The following is a 21,425-nucleotide window of genomic DNA, read 5'->3' on the forward strand; positions in this document are numbered from 1 at the left end:
CTGGCAGTGTCCTACTTTTTAATCTTCTTTATTCTTGTTGTTTTATGCTTTTATCAGATAAAGCACTGTGACTTGCCTCGTTTCTGTAACGTGCCACACAAATAATCTTGCCTTTCCAAAATGATGTTTTTAACATTGTACTCTATCCTCTATCCTCATGAGATGATACTGTTTTTAAGGCTGTTTTTTGTAAAAAAAAACAAAAAAAACCTCACCTAAGAAGAAGTAATCTTGATGCGTACGTGATTATTGTTAGGCCAATTTCTGACCTGCCGAACTTTATATTTGTTTGTCACCAACCACGGTTTCAAGTACTATTGATCCATTTTTAGCATTAAACTCTTACATAATGCAACTTCAAACTATTATTTTATTTAATAACAAAAAAAGCAATCAAATCAAATGTGACAAATTAATATCCCCATGAAAACCGTGAAATAACTTTATGAAGTAGTTCAAAACTCAGTTCAGTTTTACTAGCCCTACTTAGAATTCAGAAATCCCTTAAATACAATCTGCTTGACAACAGGACATAGGCTGAAGTGTCTCAAAAAGCAATACAAATAATGTCTTTATCTAAAAATTTTCAAGAAAAGCTGAGAAACAAAGTGACACCTAAGAAGGAATGGGTCCCCAAAACATTCAGGGGTAAGAGAGAGAGAGAGGAGTTGGAAAAATGGCATTTGAGACGGAGAGATCCTACCCAATTATTTTTGCAGTGGGACAGTCTGGGGCTGCTTTGCTGCGTCAGAACCTGGAAGACATCCTGTAAATTGTGGATCCCCTTCTCTATTAAAAAATCCTAACAGAAAATATTTGACTATCAGTTCACAACTTCGAGCTAAACCACACTTTGGTTATACAACAGGAAAAATGACTCAATGCACCCCTGCAGGTCTCCTTGTGAATGTCTAAAAACAATAAAGGTTTTGTAGTGGACCAGTCAAAGCTCAGACTTTAGACCAACTGTAATGGTGTGAAATAAATTACCGTAGTTAAAAACACTACAATATGGCTTAATTTTGCAAAAAGTGGACCACAATTCCTCCATAGTGATGTAAAAAAACCTTATTGCCAGTTATTTCAAATGCTTGATAGTTGTTGTCACTGTCATGATGGCCTAACCAGTTATTAGGTTTAAAAGGCATTTATGTTTTCACAACCAGGCTGGTTGTAATAAATTTTTGATTTCAACAAATTAAATCATTATTCAAGGAATTCCAAACTGCATTTTGAATTTGCTCAGGTTATTTTGTACATTAATGTGATCAAAAGCAAACAGAAATGTTAGTATAGGGACAAAAAAAATTTCAGAGCTCTTTATCCATTTTTCTCTCTAGTTGATTAACCTTTGCCAAGTTAGGAAGACAAGAAAGTAAACATGATGTTTTTATTGAAACAGTTTACTGGTAAATGACAGATTGTTGCTGTGAAACTGCCATGTTCAATCTCAAAAAAATCATGGGGGTAAAAAGTCATACATGGTACTTAACACTGAATAGCAAGAGAATCCATGCTTCAGAGCAGACACTCAGATCACAAAGAAATCAGGCAAAATGCCCTCTAGATTTCAATAAAAAATATTAAATTGATTTTTTTTCACTCTATCCATCTTTACAAGGTACAGATTTGTTCACTTTTAATTATAAAAACAGTTAATACTGATTGTAAAACACAAATAAATTTACAAAACATAATAATAATAATAATAATAATAATAATAATAATAATAATAATATTTTTTTATATTAACAACAATAGCAAACAATAATAACAATAATAATTAAATTTAAAAACAAAAAGTAGAATGGAGGGAAATAAGGTTTGTTGCATCTTTTGACCACACAAACAGCAACTTTTTTGGGGGAAAAAAAATATCAAATTGCATTTAGCGCTACCTGACACAGTTACACACAAACACAGTATCAGGTCGTTGAGTATTTCTCATTGCCATTTACAGTGTTATGGGCACAAAGACAAGACAGTCTCCAAGCCATTCAATCATCTGTTTCTGCAGGAACATACAAGTCAAAGAAATCCCTCAGACTGAGTTAGGCTTGATGGGCCAATGGTGGTCCTGAAGAGGTGCCCTGATCCTCTGCCACAAAGAATAGTAAATTACAGAACCACTTTCAACGTTTCAGCATTTAGAAGAAGGGAAAAATCTTCCCGGCGAGAGGAATTTGTATCCGTTGCCGGCAGGTAGTCGGATAGAACGAGCACCAGGGCTGCTGCTTGTGGAAATTGTAGGCGACGGGGCAACATTTCTGGGGTTGGAACAGTGGTGTCCATTGGAAGAATTCTTGGTACCGCTATCCAGTGACTGCAGTCCCAGCTCCCGCAGCTCCAGGCTGTCTTGGGTGTCATGAGGGGAGCAGCGGCGTGGGGAGAGGTTTAGAAGGCTCAGTACATCTCTACTGGCTGAAGCAATAGGTCCGGATGTGCTGTGGATGGCTTTGACAGGACCTAGATGTTGCTGCTGTTGAGCTGCGGCATTAGTCCAAAACGTCTTCAGGTTATGGATAGCTTGGACTTTTTCATCAATGACCCCTCTTCTTAGCCGGTCCAGATCTGGAGCATCTGCTGATGTAGAACAGGCAGAGCCTGTAGAAGAGTAGGACAAAGCAGGAGACGGAGCACTACCAGCTGGTGACTGGTGTCCAGAGCTGGGAGACACATTGCTGGGAGAGCGGGAAATGTGGCCACTGTATGGAGAGCTTGGGTACTTCAGTTTGAACTGTGCATGGCTGTCCATGGTGGGGGAAGGATGGCTACCATCTTTTTGGGAAGACTCTGAGACTGCAGGGCTGTTGTATCCAGAGCTTACCTTCTGCAGGGAAGAAGAACGGGAGGGAGGCTTGGGCTTGGGGGAAGACTGTGCTCGACCACTGGCGCTGCTGTTAGGACGACTGAATGCACTGGTTTCGGAAGAGCGGAACGTACCGCTCCGAGCTGAGGCCGCAGCAGGTCCAGTCCCGCCCTCCGCTCCAACCCGCTGAAGACTGCTCACAGCTCGTAAGTGGCTGTGAGTTTCCTCCAGAATCTTCTGGGCCAGCTCTTGAGGGTCCAGATGAACGGGTTTTTCTTCCTGCGACTTGACAGTGCTGTCTGTCTCAGTACTGGACTGGTCAGATTCGCCTGTGTCTGAGCTGCTCACCTTACCCACCTTCTGGAATGGCGAGTTTGGACTGGGCACAAGGGATGTTTTGACAGGAGACGTCGGGGTGCTGACACTGCCCCGTGATGATACAGAGACCGTGTAGCCTCTCCCTGCTCCTGTGGACCCACCAACCCCCCTGCCTCCTCGGTGGTGTCGCTGACTGTGACCTGGTGGTAGAGGCAGAGAGTCACAGTGGCTGCCCAGTGGCTCGCTGCTGATAATGGAAAAGCCCTCATACTCCTCTTCGTCACCTCGTGTTCCTGCACCTGCAGCAGCAGCTCCTTGTGGGGACGAGCGACTGCGTGGCACATGTGGGTGTTTGTGAACAGTGTAGTGTGCAGTGGCGCCCCCTCGCTGTCGATGACTAAGGAAGTCACAGTCTGACTTGGAGGCAAAACTCATAGAGGATGTTACAGAGCTGAGGCTGTAGACAGAGATGGCATCTGATGCTTGATTGTCCAGGCATGGGGGAGAGAAAGGAAGGCTGGAGTATCCCACTGGCAATGGGTTAGAGACAGACTGAGCCGAAGCCAAAGACTCAAGGGAGGATGAGCTGTCCAGGCTCAGGCGCTTGGGCAGTTCTGTGGAGTCTGTAAACAAAGCAAAGAGACATATGCATATGAAAACCTATAAAAAAACGAAACGAATTAAAATTGTAGCGGTCCAAAAAAATATTTAGACCCTGAAAGTACATAACAGATTAAACGAATAAACCAATTTACCAAACAGTGCCAGCAGAGACTGAAGAGCAAAGTGCAAGGTGCGCCGATTAGCCAGTTTGCCCGTCTTTAGCACCACTTCTTCCTGTCCTACCTCACATAAATCAAATCCTGTGCAAAGAAAAACAACAAAATGTAATTTTGAAATGATTAAATGTGACTGTGACTCCATGCATGCATGAATAGATAATATATCTAATTTGGATTTAGATATATTATACACTGAGTGACATAAATCAAGTGTTTATTATTTCTGTTAATTTTGATGATTATGAAATATGGTTCTTGAAAACTCAAAATATAGTTTCCCAGTTTCATATTACATCAGACTGATAAAAAAATGTTTTTATACAGCAACATTTTGCTGTGACTTCAGCAATCTTGACGGCAATTGACTTGACAGCAGACAATCACTAACCCCCCTTCACCATATATCTTCATATAGTGCTGCATGCAAGCATATTTATGGACAGATTAATGGAAGGGAAGAGTGTGGTAGAAAAAAGATCAATAACCATCAATGATAACAGGGGTAGATTCACAAGGTATGGACTGCGGCTGGTGTCAGTGCTTCAGAAGCCACTACCGATGTTTCCAGGATACGGGCTACATCTGTCGCAATGTGTTAAGCAAATCCTGAACCAGTGTCAGAAACATCTTACTTAAAAACAACTTGAGATCTAGTGTGATGCTTTCACAGGTGACATGACTTAGGGACCCATGTCATGCTGACGTTTCACTGTGTTTTACCAAGCACAAAGTCAGGCCAGCTGTCTAACAGGAAATTCACACTTCATTTTTCCCTCTGCTCACAAAGCTTTATGGAGGTTCTGATGTTAAAATTTTTTCACCCGCCCACACTGGTGAAAGCACCAGTAGCTACTTTAATCACCATGGTATCAATGCAAACTTGTCTGAACCCTACAGTGAATCTTTGATGAATCATCAAGAGTTAGATAAAAGACACCAGAGACAACAATACAGTCAAGCTGAAGGTCACTACTAAAGAGACCCGGGCCTGAACGCCTCAGCAGAACCACAAACTGATCTCTGTCATACCACACCACATTCATTTTTTAATTCACGCAAAAGGACCCTCGATCAAGTATTGAGCACACTACAGTACATGGGGTTACTTTTCAGTAGGTCGACGTTTCTGTGTTAAATGTCCTTTTTTTTGTTTGTTTTATATGATATAATTATTTTTTCAGAAACATTTTGGATAATATATGATTTTGAAAAATCTGAAAAAAATAACGCTTTTTTTGTTTCAGAGTGTATGTTGATTTTGTATAAATGAAATCATTCTACAATGTTCATGCAAAGTTGTTGAAGATGTACAGGAGACACAAAGAAGCAGTCTTATTTTGTTAAGATTTAACTTACCAAGAGCAGCCAGAAATTCATGGCATCCAGGCAGTCTCCACAGTTGCACACTAATGGACACCTGAATGGGCAGGAGGGAGAAGTCCTGCTCCTTCTCTCCTGTCTGGAGTTGCACTAGCACCTGGTGAAGCTGGTAGACAAAGAAGAAAGGACTGTGAAATTAAAACTCTTATTTTGTTAAATCATTAAATGTGATTTATGCAGTAGCTTAAATAACATAGGCATCAAGTTCACTAGTTTTGTGCTGCTGATAGTAATTTCATTACCAATTTAGGGATATGTAGTGACATTTCTAGAAATTATAAAATACAAACCTTTTAATGAACTACAGAAAATCGTTTTAATATGTTTTAAATCCTTTGTATTAGTTAACTAGACAATGGGGACAAAAGTAGCTGCAGGGAATTAGAACGCTAAGAATTGGACCTTTGTGGGAATGTTCACATGGACTAGGGATTACATATCTAACAACAGAGAAAACTTAGCCAGCTTGACGTAACTGTGTGGAAAGTAAAAGAGAGCCTTAGCTGTGCCATAGTAGCTTTACATCATAGTTTAATCCCTGCAACTATCCTGAAACTTTCTTTTGAGCTGTAATAATCCAAGGCTGGAAATCCTTCAGCAATCAAAGGAATGGAAAAGTGCAAAAATATACACAACAAATGGTAGGTTAGCTTCCCACAGCCATGTAAATAATCAACAGCATCACAAAGTAGATTATAAAAACCATCATAAAGCCTCTTTACAAAGGGTGCAGTTTTCCTGATTCTTTATTTTTTATTTTTAGCAAGTTAAATAGGTAGAGAGTGGAGAAGCAGAGCAGAGTGAAATGCAGTGCAGGTAGGTGAATGGTCACTTACCATGGCCACCATATTTTTGACAGCCTTCAGACCACAAGGTGGGTGCAGGAAAAAGAGAATAGGTTGTTTTTAAATTCATGCACACAGTTTGCAGATAAAGGTTAAAAAGATTCAGCCATAAGAAGAAATGAAGCAAAAAGGTAACACTGGTGTGTAATATCGCACTTCGGTGCAATCAGTACACATAGCCCAGTTGGAACATGGTTCATGTTATACATACTGAATTTGTATTATCGCTGCCTAACTCCATGGTTTCTGAGTCCAAGCATGTGGCGCGTGTACAATGATAAACCTCTGCTGTCTAACTCTAATTCTCTGGTATTTCAGGGGTGGAAGAGAAAAATAATTAGTATTGTAGATAGCATTGCCAGTCAGATATGTAGGTCTTTTGTCACATCTAACCAGAAAACTTTCTTCCACATGTTTGCTGCTCCTTTTTTCCCTAAAAAAAGGTAAAATCTTGTATTTTCCTTTTTTTAAAATCAAATATATTGGTCTATCACATAATAACTCAATAGAAAATATGGAAGCTTCAGGATTCAAAGTGAATTTTTATTTTTTTTAAAGTTCAAAGAATATGATTGCTTTGCAAGGTACCGTTTTTCTAAACACTTTCTAGTTCAAACAGCACACGTCATTTGAAACCAAGATCAATTTCAAATTGTGAGTTTGTTTGAAGCAGCAGGCTCTTACCCGGTTGATGAGCTGCTCTCCTGCCTCTGAAGCAGTGATGAGTTTGCACAAAGCCTGGAGAGCTGGCGGCGGCAAACCTAAGGGTTGGGAACAAAGGAAGCTCATTGTTATTCATTCAAGAAACAGCATTTATACCTCAAAATAAGCCACACCAAGCAGATGGTCCTCAATGTGAAATGATAGAAACATAAACTAATAGATCATATTTTTCAGTGAAAGAAAATAAATAATTTAGCAAGAGACCTGCATCTTGAACTTTCACCAGAGAAACAAAACAAAGAACAAACGACACATAACTTGTTACAGATTCTGAATCTGTTTGACCTGTGATCTTCAGCTTGTGTCTACATACCCAGTAGTGATTGTAGCGTAGTGCTACACTGCTGGAGTCTGTCTCCTGGGTCAGCAGTGGGAAAGAAAACTGCAGCAGGAATACCAGTGCCTGCGGAGTCGAGACGGAAGCCCACGGCTGTCAGCAGGGCCTGCCAGCCGGGAACGCCCCCGACCTTGTTCTCCACACTCTGCTGGGATGTATACATTGAATTACGTTGGCCATTTTGTATCCTCTGAAGAGACTTCTCCACCTGAAAGGATAATAACAGCAATGCATCATGTATTTGTATGCTGCTGGTTGTCAGATTTTGTATTGTTTGTGTTGATATCTCACCAGATGAAGTAAGACTCTCAGAGCATCACGAGCTCGATCTGGATACTGCAAAATTTCAGCCAACGCTTGGCCAATAAGGGAAGATGGGCTGTTAAGCTTCACGTCATTGCCAATCAGCATATATCCTGAAGGGAGAATAAAGCAATAAGAACAAGTCATTTCATGGTCATGTCTGTTTGACTACAACTGAATTAATGCATGAACAATGTATCTAACCTGCCCAGTTGGACGGATGAGAGTACTGTTTGCTGCTCTGCACGGTTTTCATGGCATCTGCTAGTGCTGCACTAGCCTTGGTCCCGTTCAGCAGGGCAGAGTAGAAAGCATGGACAAAAACCTTGGAGGCTGCAACGGGTACAGGCCACAAGGACACAAGAACACACTGAGCACCAGCAGCCAGGAAGGCTCTGGTTAGTCCCACAACACCGTCTGCTGTCACCTTACTGCTAGATTCTTGGTACGACCTGCAGCCACAGTAAAACAGTAGAGATTTGGTGTGAGATTTAGCTTTTTCATACAATATTGCAATCAGCATGTCCTCTATTTAAAGACAATACCTTCTAACCACCTAATTTTTCATATGTTGTCATGTTACAAACATAAACCTTAGTGTATTTAATTAGATTGTGTAATTGTCCAGCACACATTTCAGAAGTAGAAGGCCTCTGAAGAATCGGTTGACAAGACAACTGTTATACACTTCACAAGTCTGGCCTTTATGGAAGAGTGGCAAGAAACAAAGCATGTTATGCTTGCAGTTTACTATAAGCTGCGTAAAGGACACACCAAACATGCAAAAAGGTGTTTTGGTCAGATGAGTTTAAGACTGAACTCATGTGTCAGTTCAGTCTTAAACTGACTGTGGTGTGCTCCAAAGCTTTGACAATGCAATAGTGTTCAGTAAAAAGAACAGACTTGCTTTAAAGTGTTTTTAAATATAGATGCACCCAAACCTTCTCATGTGAATAGTCACAAAATGATTGAAAAACATGCATCATATTCCCTCCAATTCACAATTATAATATTGTGTTGGTTTATGTATAAAAAACGTTGCATAAGTTTAACATAACATGTGAAAAAAATTCAAGGGGTATGAATACTTTTACAAAGCGTTATTTGTCGCCACATCCATTGCACCTACCCCAGCACTACCAGCTTGACAGGCAGCCTCAGGTCCAAAATATCTGCGGCTGTCAACAGGAACTCCTGCAGGGGCGGACTGTCACAGATACTCTCCACATCACTGCTGTCATCCTGCATGTTGAGAGACTCTGGGATGGTGTAGCCGCTGCCAACGGAGCCCTTCCTGCCTCGACCGCTGCTGCCTCTCCGACTGCTCGTGCCTCTGCCTATTGTTCCCACCCCAACAGTGGCACCTGCTCCGCCAGGTACACATTCAGGGTTCGGGGTGAGCACTAGAGCCGCCAGTTTCCAGGAAATGTGGGTGGCAAAATGGGCGCATTCAGCCTGCGTGAGGGCACCCATCACCCTCTCCTTGGTGGCAGATGAGCCAGTAAGAGGTTGACACCCCAGTAGTTCTGCAACCATTAGAGCTTCTTCCTCAGCGGTGGGCATGGGTCCCCAAAGCCAGCGGTCCATCACAGGCGAGGGTAGTCTAGGATTTCCCACCACTGCTGCCATGGAGACACCACCACAGGGAGCTGGTCCAGGACGCCGAGAGTGAGTCTAAGAATACAGCAACACAATTTAAATGTGCACAACGATTCAGGGACAGATGCTCAAAGATGTATTAAAAGACTAAGACATGTCTTATGTTAATGGAAGTGAACTGAATGAGAAGTCGAACCTTTGCGCTGAATCCAAGGCCGTGGATGGAGGGCACAGCAATGAGGCTGAAACGCTCATACAGGTATTCATTAGAGGAGCTTCCTTTTAGCAGAGCAAACGGGATGAGGTACAACTCTCCTTCCAGGACCATCACTAGCTGTCTATGTCTGCCAACAGGCCCGCTGGAATGCATCAGCCCCTGTCAGATAAAGGAATGAGAAAAAAAAGTATTCAAAAACTTTTTTTGTCGGTATGTGGTGATTTGTCTTGTCTTAGGCATTGCAGAGTTCTTCAACCAACATTTGTAGGATGCAGTCAATCACTAAGAGAGGCAGCACTCACCCCCTCCATAGGTGCAATGAGTAAATCGTAAAGTGCCCGCAGTGGAGGTTTGCCAAGGTTGCTGGAGCGTCGAGGCAGTGAGGAGTTACCATCTTTGGCAGGAGACATAGTGTTACTGAAGAGGCTAGTCATACTCTGACAGCTCCTGCACAGACACCACAGAAAGAAACTGAGGTTTTATCTTGTACATCTTACTGCAACACTGCAGACTGAGGAAAGATTTTTGGAAAATCTCTGGCATCATGTTTTTGATATAATCTCATTCTGTTTTTTTTATTATTTATTTTAATGCTGGTGAATGTGTTAAATCAATCAATCAATCAATCAAATTTTATTTGTATAGCACATTTCAGCAGCAAGGCATTTCAAAGTGCTTTACATCATATCAAACACAGAAACACAATGCAACATAGAATCAACAATCAAAACATGACATTATGTAAAGTTCCATCAATAAATTTGTAATTGATTACGTTTCAAATACAATCCTAAACAGGTGGGTTTTCAGTCGAGATTTAAAGGAAGTCAGTGTTTCAGCTGTTTTACAGTTTTCTGGAAGTTTGTTCCAAATTTGTGGTGCATAGATGCTGAAAGCTGCTTCTCCTCGTTTGGTTCTGGTTCTGGGGATGCAGAGCAGACCAGAACCGGAAGACCTGAGAGGTCTGGAAGGTTGATACAACAACAGCAGATCTTTAATGTATGGACCTTACCAAGCTCCGCCCACAACCGACCCACCTGACAGCAAGTCTCACAAACAAAGCCTCCCGGCTTGTTGTTTCTATGTAAACATGACTGGATTAGTGCATCATTTATACCGGATTTTCCACAATATATCAGCTACTACAATGGACAGAGGAACTAACAAGTTCATGTCATCATCTGGGAGGAGGTTACTGGTTTCTCAGTCACAAGCTGGTTGCAAACCTGAGGCCAGCAGGTGTCAGTCAGTTATGGTCAGTGACGTGCGGTCAGGGGAGGCAGGTGAGGCAGTGCCTCACCAGCCATCATGGAAAGAAAGAAAATATATAATCATAAAGTAATTTAAATTGTTATATTCATCCGGTGGTTTGTACTAAAAAATATTTATTTTTCATGTAGCTTCACCAATTTCGATTTTTATTTGTTCAAACTCGCTGAATTTTCTCATTTTCCCATTCAAATGCTTGGAAGCGATGCCGGTGAGGCAGCAGCGAGCTCTGCCTCACCTTGGATTGCGCAACCCCTGGCTCTGCGCTGGCTGCTAAGCGGAGAGAGCATGTTGCTGTACGGCGTCAATAAAATGGTTTAAACAAATTTAATATGTGAACTTATTTCCAATAATTTAGCTTATGTATATAATGTACAGTGCTTTTTGTCACCAACTGTGTTTGTGTAACGTGTTTCGTGTAATGAGCGATTATAAACGGCAGAGAACAGGTTCGAGGTGAGGCAGGCAGTTCTCTTGCCTCATGGCAGGGGGCGCTCAAGATCCCAGACGTTCGTCTTGTTCACTCCTCAACTGCCGAGTAAGTGACAGCGAGCTAGGCTAAACGATTCGGGAAGCAAGTCAAGTGCAGCGATAGAATATAATAGAGATAGTGATTTTTTTCCTCTCGCTTATCCCGACTTTCGACATGGATGACTACATTACAACACTAAAAAAGTTTTCTCAAGTGGACTTTCAATCGAAGCAGGTAAGACAGTAATAACATTTATTTTGTTTTGTTTTTTAAGGAAATGTGTGTTTTGTGAGCTACAGTTTGTATGTGTAAGAATGCAGAAGTGAAACATAACCTGTAAACTGCTGTCAATCTATGCATCTATTTGCAAATCTGATTCTGATGACGTCAGTGCCTCACCAGCTATGAACCTCACCGCACGTCACTGGTTATGGTAGATCTGAAATTTGGTTTGATGACGTCAATATGAGAAGCTACAGACTGATAGGAGGAACCAAAGAGCTCAGTAAAGGTAAAGACAAATCTTCTTAAGTTGGGATATAATTAATTTAATTTCACATAATTATCGCGGTAGAAGCCATTTGTTTGTTAAAATTTTATTAGATATATTTGTTCTATTTGATGTTTGTTGTGAATGATGTAAACTCACAAACGAACCAGGTAATTAGTCCAACGTTTAGAAACTACAGCGACTGTAATGCGCCACAGCAAAGGTAAACAAAGGTAAAATAACCCCAACAGGTGATCAACTCAAAACCACTCGTACCTTTTTACTCTCTCTCTCTCTCTTTGTAGTTTAAGCACACCTGTTACCGTGGCAACCGCCAGGGCCCCTCAAGACGAGCAAAGACGTTAAAAACATAACATTCAGTCCGTTACGATATCAAGTTTCCAGGCTTGATATTTATTTCTCGATTATTAATCAGCGCTTCCCTGAACACAGAGATGGTTGATTGACTAGCTGTACTTGGTGCTAACGTGGCTAACACGAGTAACAGTTTAGTCCAAAGTCTTTTCTGCTAAAATAAAATCTTTAGTGTATGTCAGATACAGTACACATTGCATATTGATCTGTTTAGCTAACGTAAGACTGTGTAGCAGACAGGCTTCAAGGTGTAGAAGTTGTATCAGTTCTGCCATTATGCTGTTCTTAGCTAACGGGAAGCTAAGTGTGTTTGTGAGACGGCCACACACGTGACCACGTAGAATGGGCATCAGCCAATGAAAAGCGGCCCCTGTGGTAAGGTCCATTGTGGTGCTAAGCCGTTCAGTGATTTGTAAACTAACAACAGTATTTTAAAGTCTATTCTTTGAGCTATAGGGAGCCAGTGTAGGGACTTTAAAACTGGTGTTATGTGCTCTCTCTTCATTATTTTATTTTATTCATTGGTCAACACTTCTCAGACTCCCTTGAAAATTTACACCATTGCGTTAGAAAGCAATTAATGAATGTGGATTTTGCTTTGGAATAGCGGACCAGTACAGATGGTGCCGATTATATGGCAGCCTCACTTCAACCAGATGGCCCCAGGGCAGCTAAGGCTACAATGTACCGTAGCTTACCACCATTAGAGTGTTAGTGTGTGCATGAAATCTAATATGCACTGGAGTCCTCTGGACTAGATAAACCGCCACACGTTTACCATTTACATCTTATCCATGAGTGATGGTATGATGAAGCAGAAGATGGATAGAGAAACTGGGGAAGTAATGTGGGCACTGATTCAATCTATCATGGTAAAGAAAGAGCAAAGGTAAAAAGTAATTCCTCTAGGTTCCACTCCCCACCTGTAGTCATGAAACATGAATCGTTACCAAGAGAATTATATCCTAGATACAAACGACTGAAATAAGCTACCTCTGTTCAACTGTTGGGCTCAGCATTAGGAATAATGTGAGGAGCTCTGTCATTTGGGAGGATCTTGAAGTAAAACCACTGCTCCTCTGCTTCAAAGCAAACAAGAGGTGGTTCTGGCATCTGCTCAAGATGCCTCCTAGGCATGTTCCTTTGGAGGTTTTCTTCTAGATTAGACCCTGGGGTCAGACCCGGAACTTCCTGGAGGGACTATACTCCTTCCTGTCTAGTAATGCCTTGTGAGCCTTGAGTTGTAAAGGGGGCGTAAGGACAAAACTACATAGGACAAGCCAAAATATTTGGTATTTAAATTTAAATGTGAGCAAGAAAGGAAACCAGTACTCAATGCTCTTGTTTTTCTTTACCATCATGTCTCTGTTTATTTGCTTTTTTCTGTGTAAAATGACATTTAGATGAGCTAAAGAGTAGAGCAAGTCAATTGTCAACCATAGATTTTTTAAAATGCTTTTATCATGATCCAGGTTTAGCTCATCTCTAGGTCTCTAGGTCTAAAAACATTACCTGGCCACACTGAGAAAGCTGTTAATGACCATGATGTTACTCTGCTTGACTAACCAGCAAACTGGCCTCACCTGAACCCCAAAGAAAATCTATGGAACATTGTCAAGAAGAAAAATTAGAAAGATCAGAACCAAAATGTAAATGACTTAACATCCGCTCTTAATACAACTTGGGCTTCTATTACACCTCCACAGAGCCACAGGCTGATCGGCTCCATGCTATGTCACATTGATGCAATAATTCATGCAAAAAGATTCCCAACAAAGTACTGAGTGCTTAGAAATGAAGGAGTTTAACCGAAGCCTGATAATGTGATCTATTTTTTGGAGACAATTCTTTTTTATCCCCTATAGGAAATAGTTACCTTATAAAAATGACAAAAAAACACTTGAAATATTTAACATAATTAACCCATATAATAGATTACTTCCTGCAATGAGTGACAATAATTTCACAATACTCTCTATATATTTTTTAGATGTACCTGCTTGTTAACCTTTCACTGATATTATATTGCTATTATATACGTTTCCCACTAGATGGCAGCATTGCCCTTCTGTGGTACTACTAAAATTAGAACTGACCTTTTAGCTGAGTCCCTACATAAGCAATAGGTAATGAATAGCAGCGCTAATCTCATCCTATACTGTTTTTTTTATGTGCAGTGCAAACCCAAAGCCGTATATTTACTGGGTTGCAGCATGTGGGATAAAAGAGAGACTCTTCTTTTGAGGCATATCTGTGGTGAGATTGAAGTAACAGCTCAAACTCGGCCTCACCAACACCTAGCATACTGAGAACTGTGCAAATGGTGGCCCTGGGGTTAGAAACCTTTTGCTTGGCCCTGTGGGTCCAAGCTTTATGTCTCAACGTGTCACTTCACTCCATCTGCTCCACAAGAGCTAGAGTTTCCTCCAGACCCCTGCCAACAGACATCTATCCTGCCCTTCTGGTAGCCTCAGGCCACAGGCTTCCCTCCAGCTTCTCAACACTCTGTCTCTCTCCCAGGCCTTGGCAAGAGACTCCATGGGAAAGCAAAACAATCGTTTGTTAGCCTGACAGGAGGAATGAGAGAGGAGGCAAGGTTGAAGCCAAGAGAAGGTGTAGAGTGCAGAGCAAAGCAGTGAATTTAAAAGACAGCAGGCAGTGAGGTTGAAGGTGAAGACTGTATTCACTGGCTGTCTACCTCAGTCACAGCTGAGAGAGATCAAAAGGCTAAAAATGTCAACAAGTAAATCATTGTATCAATTGACCTATTTTCATCCCCACAAAATGAAGCAATGTGCTTTTTCTTTGCGAAATGATCCCTTTTAAAGTAGGCTTCGTATTTTATTTGGATTTACTCTTTTTACTGACAGCTTCATCAAGACCACCAAACAATCTCATTATGTGTTGACTGTTCATAATGACCTAATGCTTTACACGCTGATCAGATTAGACAGACTTTCATCATCACCTTCCCATGCCAATCCTTTCAAGCGTCTCTGTAAAGATTATAGATAAAATAGAGCAATTGACAAATCTTTTTAATTCCCACTGTATTATTCCTGAACCACTCCTAATATAATGGCATTCATTTGAAAATTATTATACAGACGCACCTAGAAATCATCTGGTGACTGGAATTGGCCGCATTTGGTAATCAGCTTTCGTCAGATTAGTGAACACACGACATCAAAGCACTATCCATAACACTCTTCAGTATTGAAGCTGCTGCTGAGGGAATACAACAACTTTTTTCCATACCAAGAAGCCTCTTGAAAGGATACTGTATTTTCTACAGAACTGTTCAATTATAGTGATGTTTTTAAATAGCAAGTGAGGCTTCAGCAGCTAAAAGGACTCCTTTTAAAGAGTCCAACTCTGACTATCATTGAACAAAATGAATTAGTACTTATTACCAATCTATTTGCAATCTGATAGTTAGGATAATGTTTTGGTTTACAAGTATTGCACCCAAAGACTGATAACAATGTTTATTGCACTAAATGCTAATATAAATTACAACACAGTTTAAAATGTTGACTCTGTTTTCATTGTGTTGCCCTTTTAAGTTAATAGTAAATTCCCGTTCAACAAAAACTGTGCAACAAATACAGCCTTCTCTCACACAATGTGACTTTGAAAATCTAATCACAACAGATTCCTAGACTCATGTGTAGTCAGAATAAATGAATGAATGGTTTAATCTAATACAGTAAATCAGAGGTTCTTTCAAATATTAAGTTAGACACATATGTTAATTATTTCAAAAGTGTTTAGTCGGAAAAAAAGTCATATCTTCTGGTATGGCACATATTATATTTTCATTTGAACACATGAAAAAGGTGAATTTTCTGTCTTTTAAAGGGGTAAATGAGTTATGTACAACATCTTTTTAGCCATTTTTAAATTGTTCAGATCCCTCTGTTACATAAACTGGATGATTTTGCTTTATTGGTAGATTTCAGTGATGGACTGTTTCATTATACACATTTTATTGCAAAGCTAGTTACATTTTCAGTGTATGGAGAAAGTTGAAAAAAGATATATTTTTTGCCATTTGTAGTACTTCAAAAAAAGATTGTAATTGACAAAAATCTTTGAAAAGAAATTGGTGCATCTCTAGTTCTTCTAATTCTGCATTCATCATAGCGACAAACGGCATAAAAAATTGATACAAAATGTCAACGTGAGAAGGCAAAGAAAGACACTAATGATGTGAAGACAAACCTCAAGAGAAAGGTGCTTAAGTGTTTCCCCTCATTTTCTGTGGTTTATGCATTATGATAGAAGACAGGCTCCTTAGCATGTTCAGCTTTATAATTCAAAATTTTTTTGAGGGCAGAAAGAATGAGAGGATTATTACCAGCAGCCCATTAAAGGGGCTTAATGAGCACGGAGACTCAATTAAAGCTGGAATTACCCCCTCATCAAAGAGCAGCTCAACTGTGGACTAGGACAGGAAAATATGACCCAAACACACACACTTTCTTTGCATATGCATTACCTATCACTGCAATGTACAAGAATAGTTGGGATTTTGCTAATAATCACACACTTAACAGGCCAATAATGGACATTTAATAAATCTGCACAACAAACACGGACTTTGCAAACACTGGCCTTACTGGTGTCTGGGGAAAAGACACATACACGAGTGTGTGCACGCAGATGAACACACACACGCCTCCATCAGAGGAGAGAGTTGATAAGGGCTTTAGCAGCTTGGCTTTACTCCGTCTATTTAATAAGGAGGATTCACATGCTGCCTCTGCGCCGGAAAGACAATGGCAAAGAAAGTCCTTTCACAGATGAGCCACAATACCCATGAATCTCCTTACCCAAGCACATATTTTTAATCTTCTTGTTTTGTAAAGAAGTGGTTTTCGGTAGAATTTGGCGATTGAGTGCGAGAGCGCAGCAACGTTTTGTTGACGTACAACCGTCCCCTACCTGTTGAACAGGTTGTTTCTCGACACCATGCGCAGGAAGCCTGTCGGGTCGGTGACCGAGTTGAGCTTGTTGTTGAGTTCTTCAAACTGTTGGTCCAAAAAATCACCCGCCTCGCTCTCTGTCTCACTGCTAGAACACCCCCTGATGGAGACAGAAAGAGATTGAGTCAGAGAAATAATCATAAAAATATTGGCAGGGGGAAAAAAAAAAGTGCCTCTCGAGCACAGCAGACAATACAGAGACGTACATTGTCTCTTCGTTGTTAAATCAACTCCACACATTCCCGATCCACCATAAATACACACTATTCAACCCACACACTTGGCCCAATTTCCCAGCCTTGAGCCGACACCCCGATGATAAGCACAGTTAAATCCTTTCATTATAATGCTGGTAATGCTGATCTAGTCTGTGGGGAGTCAGCCACCCCCACCCCACTCTTCTTACTCGACACCACTCCTCCCCGCCTATTTCTGTCTCCATGTTTGAAGCTTTCCTCTAATGCACCAAGAGTTAAAACAAATCAAATGTCGGATTTTAAGTCTACTTACAACATCGAGGAGAACTATCTCACAAGGAAGAAATTGGAAACACAAAAACGACATTTGTTTTTGTAGACAACTTAAACTGTTTCAGCGTATCACTGCTTCTTTTGGCAATGTCTTGAATAGCAGGCATCAACTTCGTGGTCGTTTTTAATAAGGTTAGTCAACGACAGCTTTGATATTTTGAGATATTCATATAAACCCAACCCTTAACACCTTCTTAGTCCATCACCACAGGCTATAGTGTTAAATGCAAAATTATTCATATTCCTGGCAGATTCAGATTTTAGCTAATTTTTCTTTTACTTTACCTACATCTTTCTTCACACTAAAGAGATAAAGATGTCAAAGGTATCAAAACATAATACCACAATGACCCATGCATTTTAGCAAAATAAAAATATCTCTATATCTCTTGGACATATATTTTATATGAAAGATAATGTCAAAAAATTATATTAATTGTCAATTTTGAATCTATAGCAAAGTTCAAGTGACTACACCATCGTGACCTGCTATTTTAATCATCTCAACAGGTTAAAACCAGCAGCTCTGTAACTGGTTGGTGGTAATTAATGACTAACACAGCATGTGGCTACAGTATAAAGTACTACTAAGAAATACAAGATGACACTGTGGAAAGTCGTAGGGGATGTGAACAGGAAGTCAAAAGTGATATCTAAACTGTGACGGCTGATGGTGTGAGAGGTGTAAAAGGAATCCAAAAACCACTACCAGGGCCGTTCTGAAGAATATTGACCCTCCTAGTAGTGACACGTCAAGGTGGATAGGAAAATAAACACTGGATGTTGTTTGATTGCACAGATGTGGACCAAGAATAAATCCAAGTAAGGCACACAAAAGCCTACCTGGCCTTTGGAAAATGTTATCTGTGAAAATAGGAAGACTTCTGCTCTTCTGTTTTGTGGAGGACTGGCAGAATCCAATTATTATTGGCTGTAATGAGCATCAGTGAAGCTATTTGATAGGGCAGCAATGAGATTTCCTGTCAAAACTGTTTATCCTCACCTCTCTTTGTCAGTTTTTGTTTCGCACACATTCTTTTACCGTTTCACTTCCACCTCATTCATTTAGTCTCCAGTCATTTCAGAGTGCTGCAGCCCCTTTGTCTGCACTCCAGATAGTGAATGGGCTGGTAAGTGGTGCCATATTGTGCCCATCCAGGCGCAGTGGTGTGTATGCAACTTCCTTTTGGAGTAGTAAATGAGCTGATAATGGGGCAGGAAGGCCAAGCTGCCAAAGCATTCAAGACAGACGCTGGGCGCACCAGCTGGGCACTATGGATCAAAAACCAACTAGAGACGCATCAGAATGGATTTCAGTGGGCGATTTTAACTTTCACTCCTTCGTTTCATCTTCCATCTCTTTCAGAGTCTCTCTGGCTGCATCCCCTGTTGTGTGTTAGGTCTTTATTTACCGACCTTGGCTCCTTTGACTCTCCCCATTGATTTTATCGCCTCTTCTCAATCTTCTTCTCCTTCAGATTCACAGAGTAACCCCCTTTATCTTTTGCTTCACTTCTGATGCACTATTTGTCAGGTGGACTCACCATTCCTGTGCAATACAAAGAGCCATTATTCCATCTCATTTATTTCCTAGGAATGAAGAGGGAACTCTTTCAGACAGGTGGGGGGGGGGGTGCGGTCATCCAAGAGTTCAGTGGGGCAGAATAATGCCCTTTACACACGGAGGCATGGTAAAACGAACTAGGTTTTAAAAACGTTAAGTTTTGGCAACAGCCTAGACAGAAAATAATTTAGTTTTACTCTTTCCAGCTAGAGACTGGCAGCATGTTATTCTGTGATTTACACTATTAATTTGATTCTCTGTTGATGCATTGAGGAGATTTGCAATCTAGTGACTGTACTTCTAAAAAAGTTATAGTGGATTTATATCAGTCATGAAACTCATGTGCATTTAGAATAATAATGAAGAGGGAAGTATTTCCTCTTCGTTATTATTTGTGCAAGGAGAGACAGCCCAAAGACTTTGCCCTCCAGCTACATCCCAAAAAGAACTGGGACACCCAAAGCCCCGAGAGCAAGCACCCAAAACATACGGCTCAGAACTCATGGAGGGATTAAATGATCTTTTAGATGCAACCGTCCTACCTGCTATAGTACGACTCGACTCCCAGGGCCTCCCGAGCGCTGGCAATGTGCTGCTCCAGCGAAGAGCTGCTCACCATCCCACCACCACCTCCATCCTGGAAGTCTGACCCTCCTTCTGACACGCCCTCACCGAGGTAAACCTCATGAAACTTGAGGATTCCTGTGATAATAGGCAAAACAAAACCAAACATGACTTATTTCCATTTCTCGACATCCATTTCTACTTTGTTTCTGTGACTTGTTCACTACACCAGGAAACATTTGATCATTTAAACCGAGAGCTGTGGGTAAGGCCATGTGCAGCAGTGCATCTGTGAAAGCGAATGAATAAAACAAACATTTATTCAATAAAAGATAAGAGTAGACTATCTCTGCCATCTGGTGCCTGCTAGATCTGTTTCAAGCAGGAGGGAATCTGAGAGATGGGCTACATGCTGTATGTGTGTGATTTCTCTTTGTGAAAATATAACGTTACATTTACAAGAACCAACAACTATCAGTTGCTTAGGTACACACACACATGTCTGAATTGTGCAGAATTCACACAAACGTAGAAACTTTAGCTTTAAACCCCCCTTTGTTATCGACAGACCTCTTTAGAACTGGCCATGTTTTGGTGCCAGCTGGATGCCAGGGAATGCCAGGAAGTGACAGACAGGCGATTAGTGAGCAAGTGGCACTCTCTTTGCCTGGGGTGATATTTAACGCTTTGAAGAGCTACACTCCTCTCTATGGTGTTCTTTCTGCTTACGAGACTACCGCCAGGGGTCAAGTTCAGCTGGTTGCCTAGGAGTTCATCTTGATCAAATGTTGAGAGCCTGTGGCATGGGACATGAGTCACTGCTCTCATTTCCTTTCCTCACAACGGCAGCAAAAGTGGCCTAAAGTAGAACTAACAGTATGGCAGCCACGGGAGGTGTGTGACATGAATTTTAATTAACCCAGAGCTTTCTCTGTTCCCTTAATTAAACAGGAATTTCACGAGTCATGGGTACAAGAGGGGATGGGTGGGGGCTTCACCTGGAAAACCACATTTGTTCTACCGAAAATATACAGAAAGAGGAGGTATGTAAAGATGCAATGTCCACTTTTATTTCAGAAGAAATTTTAAATAAAAGCAAATGTTATATTTGTGGGAAGTTGTTCCTAATGTTTGGCTACGTCGCAATCTGTGTCACTATCAGTTAGTATGCTTCGTTTGCAGATGAAGCAAAGGGTGAAGAGCAAGGCAGGGGGCAAATCCTAACAGTGGAGAGGCAGGTGGCACTGCCACATGGTGTCAGATCTGATCTGCTCCCCCTCTGTCAGCTGCAATGAAGCCTCCAGCCTCCAGACCCTTTTTTCTGCTTTGATTTGTGGAAGTTATATTTGTGTGGGTCCACTTGCCACTGAAAAATAAAAATGAAAATATTGTACTATCAAGATACTAAAGTATTTCAGCACATTAGTTAAACAACGTAAACACAGTTCTAGGATTCTATGAGACATACCAATGCATAATTGTGTAATTATTAAATTTTGGAAAGTTAATAGTTTGTAGAAAAACCTTCAACTGCAAGTCTTGTGGCATTGGATTTTTTTTTGTCAAATGTTCATTTCCAAACAGCTCACGCTCAGTCAGATTGGATGGAGATCGTCTCTGAAGGTTAAAGTCTTGTCAAAATAACTTCACTCAGGTTTGTTGATGCAGCAATGCATCTAAAACTTGCAGAACACACGCTCTCTTTGACCAGCGTTTAAACCCTGGCTGTACTGTAAGTGAGCCTCCATCCAAGTTTGAAATCTTTTGCGGCCTTTAACTGGTTTTCTTCAGGACTGTCCTGCATTTAGTTTCACCCATCTCCCAATCAGACTCCCATAGTGTTGGCAGCCTCACCGCCAT

At 41.0% G+C, this 21,425-nt stretch overlaps 1 protein-coding gene and 1 long non-coding RNA gene across 5 annotated transcripts in view; one reads left to right on the forward strand and one right to left on the reverse strand.

Moving 5' to 3' along the window:
* Window positions 1-1,376: 1,376 nt before the first annotated feature.
* Window positions 1,377-21,425, reverse strand: part of LOC116729617 (tetratricopeptide repeat protein 28) — a 240,695-nt gene continuing 220,646 nt past the window's right edge. For 2 of the 3 annotated variants that reach the window (XM_032578287.1, XM_032578289.1), the window contains 13 exons: window positions 19,544-19,703; window positions 16,867-17,007; window positions 9,616-9,760; window positions 9,293-9,472; window positions 8,627-9,171; window positions 7,702-7,949; window positions 7,486-7,610; window positions 7,171-7,402; window positions 6,819-6,895; window positions 6,126-6,149; window positions 5,266-5,395; window positions 3,883-3,990; window positions 1,377-3,750 (listed from right to left, as the gene is read on the reverse strand). In XM_032578287.1, coding sequence (XP_032434178.1) covers window positions 2,141-3,750; window positions 3,883-3,990; window positions 5,266-5,395; window positions 6,126-6,149; window positions 6,819-6,895; window positions 7,171-7,402; window positions 7,486-7,610; window positions 7,702-7,949; window positions 8,627-9,171; window positions 9,293-9,472; window positions 9,616-9,760; window positions 16,867-17,007; window positions 19,544-19,703 — 3,725 coding nt within the window. In that variant the 3' untranslated portion in view covers window positions 1,377-2,140. The remainder of the gene's footprint in view (window positions 3,751-3,882; window positions 3,991-5,265; window positions 5,396-6,125; window positions 6,150-6,818; window positions 6,896-7,170; window positions 7,403-7,485; window positions 7,611-7,701; window positions 7,950-8,626; window positions 9,172-9,292; window positions 9,473-9,615; window positions 9,761-16,866; window positions 17,008-19,543; window positions 19,704-21,425) is intronic. The other variant, XM_032578288.1, reaches the window with a different exon arrangement.
* Window positions 11,353-21,406, forward strand: LOC116729618 (uncharacterized). Of its 2 annotated transcripts, none has more exons than XR_004341178.1 (3): window positions 11,353-11,481; window positions 12,220-12,223; window positions 21,395-21,406. It is a non-coding gene; the product is annotated as an uncharacterized LOC116729618 (long non-coding RNA). The 2 variants fall into 2 exon arrangements; XR_004341179.1 differs by lacking the exon at window positions 21,395-21,406 and adding an exon at window positions 12,326-12,338 and having other exon boundaries at window positions 12,220-12,225.

This window comes from Xiphophorus hellerii, chromosome 12 (genome assembly GCF_003331165.1).
Source record: "Xiphophorus hellerii strain 12219 chromosome 12, Xiphophorus_hellerii-4.1, whole genome shotgun sequence".
Taxonomy (NCBI): domain Eukaryota; kingdom Metazoa; phylum Chordata; class Actinopteri; order Cyprinodontiformes; family Poeciliidae; genus Xiphophorus; species Xiphophorus hellerii.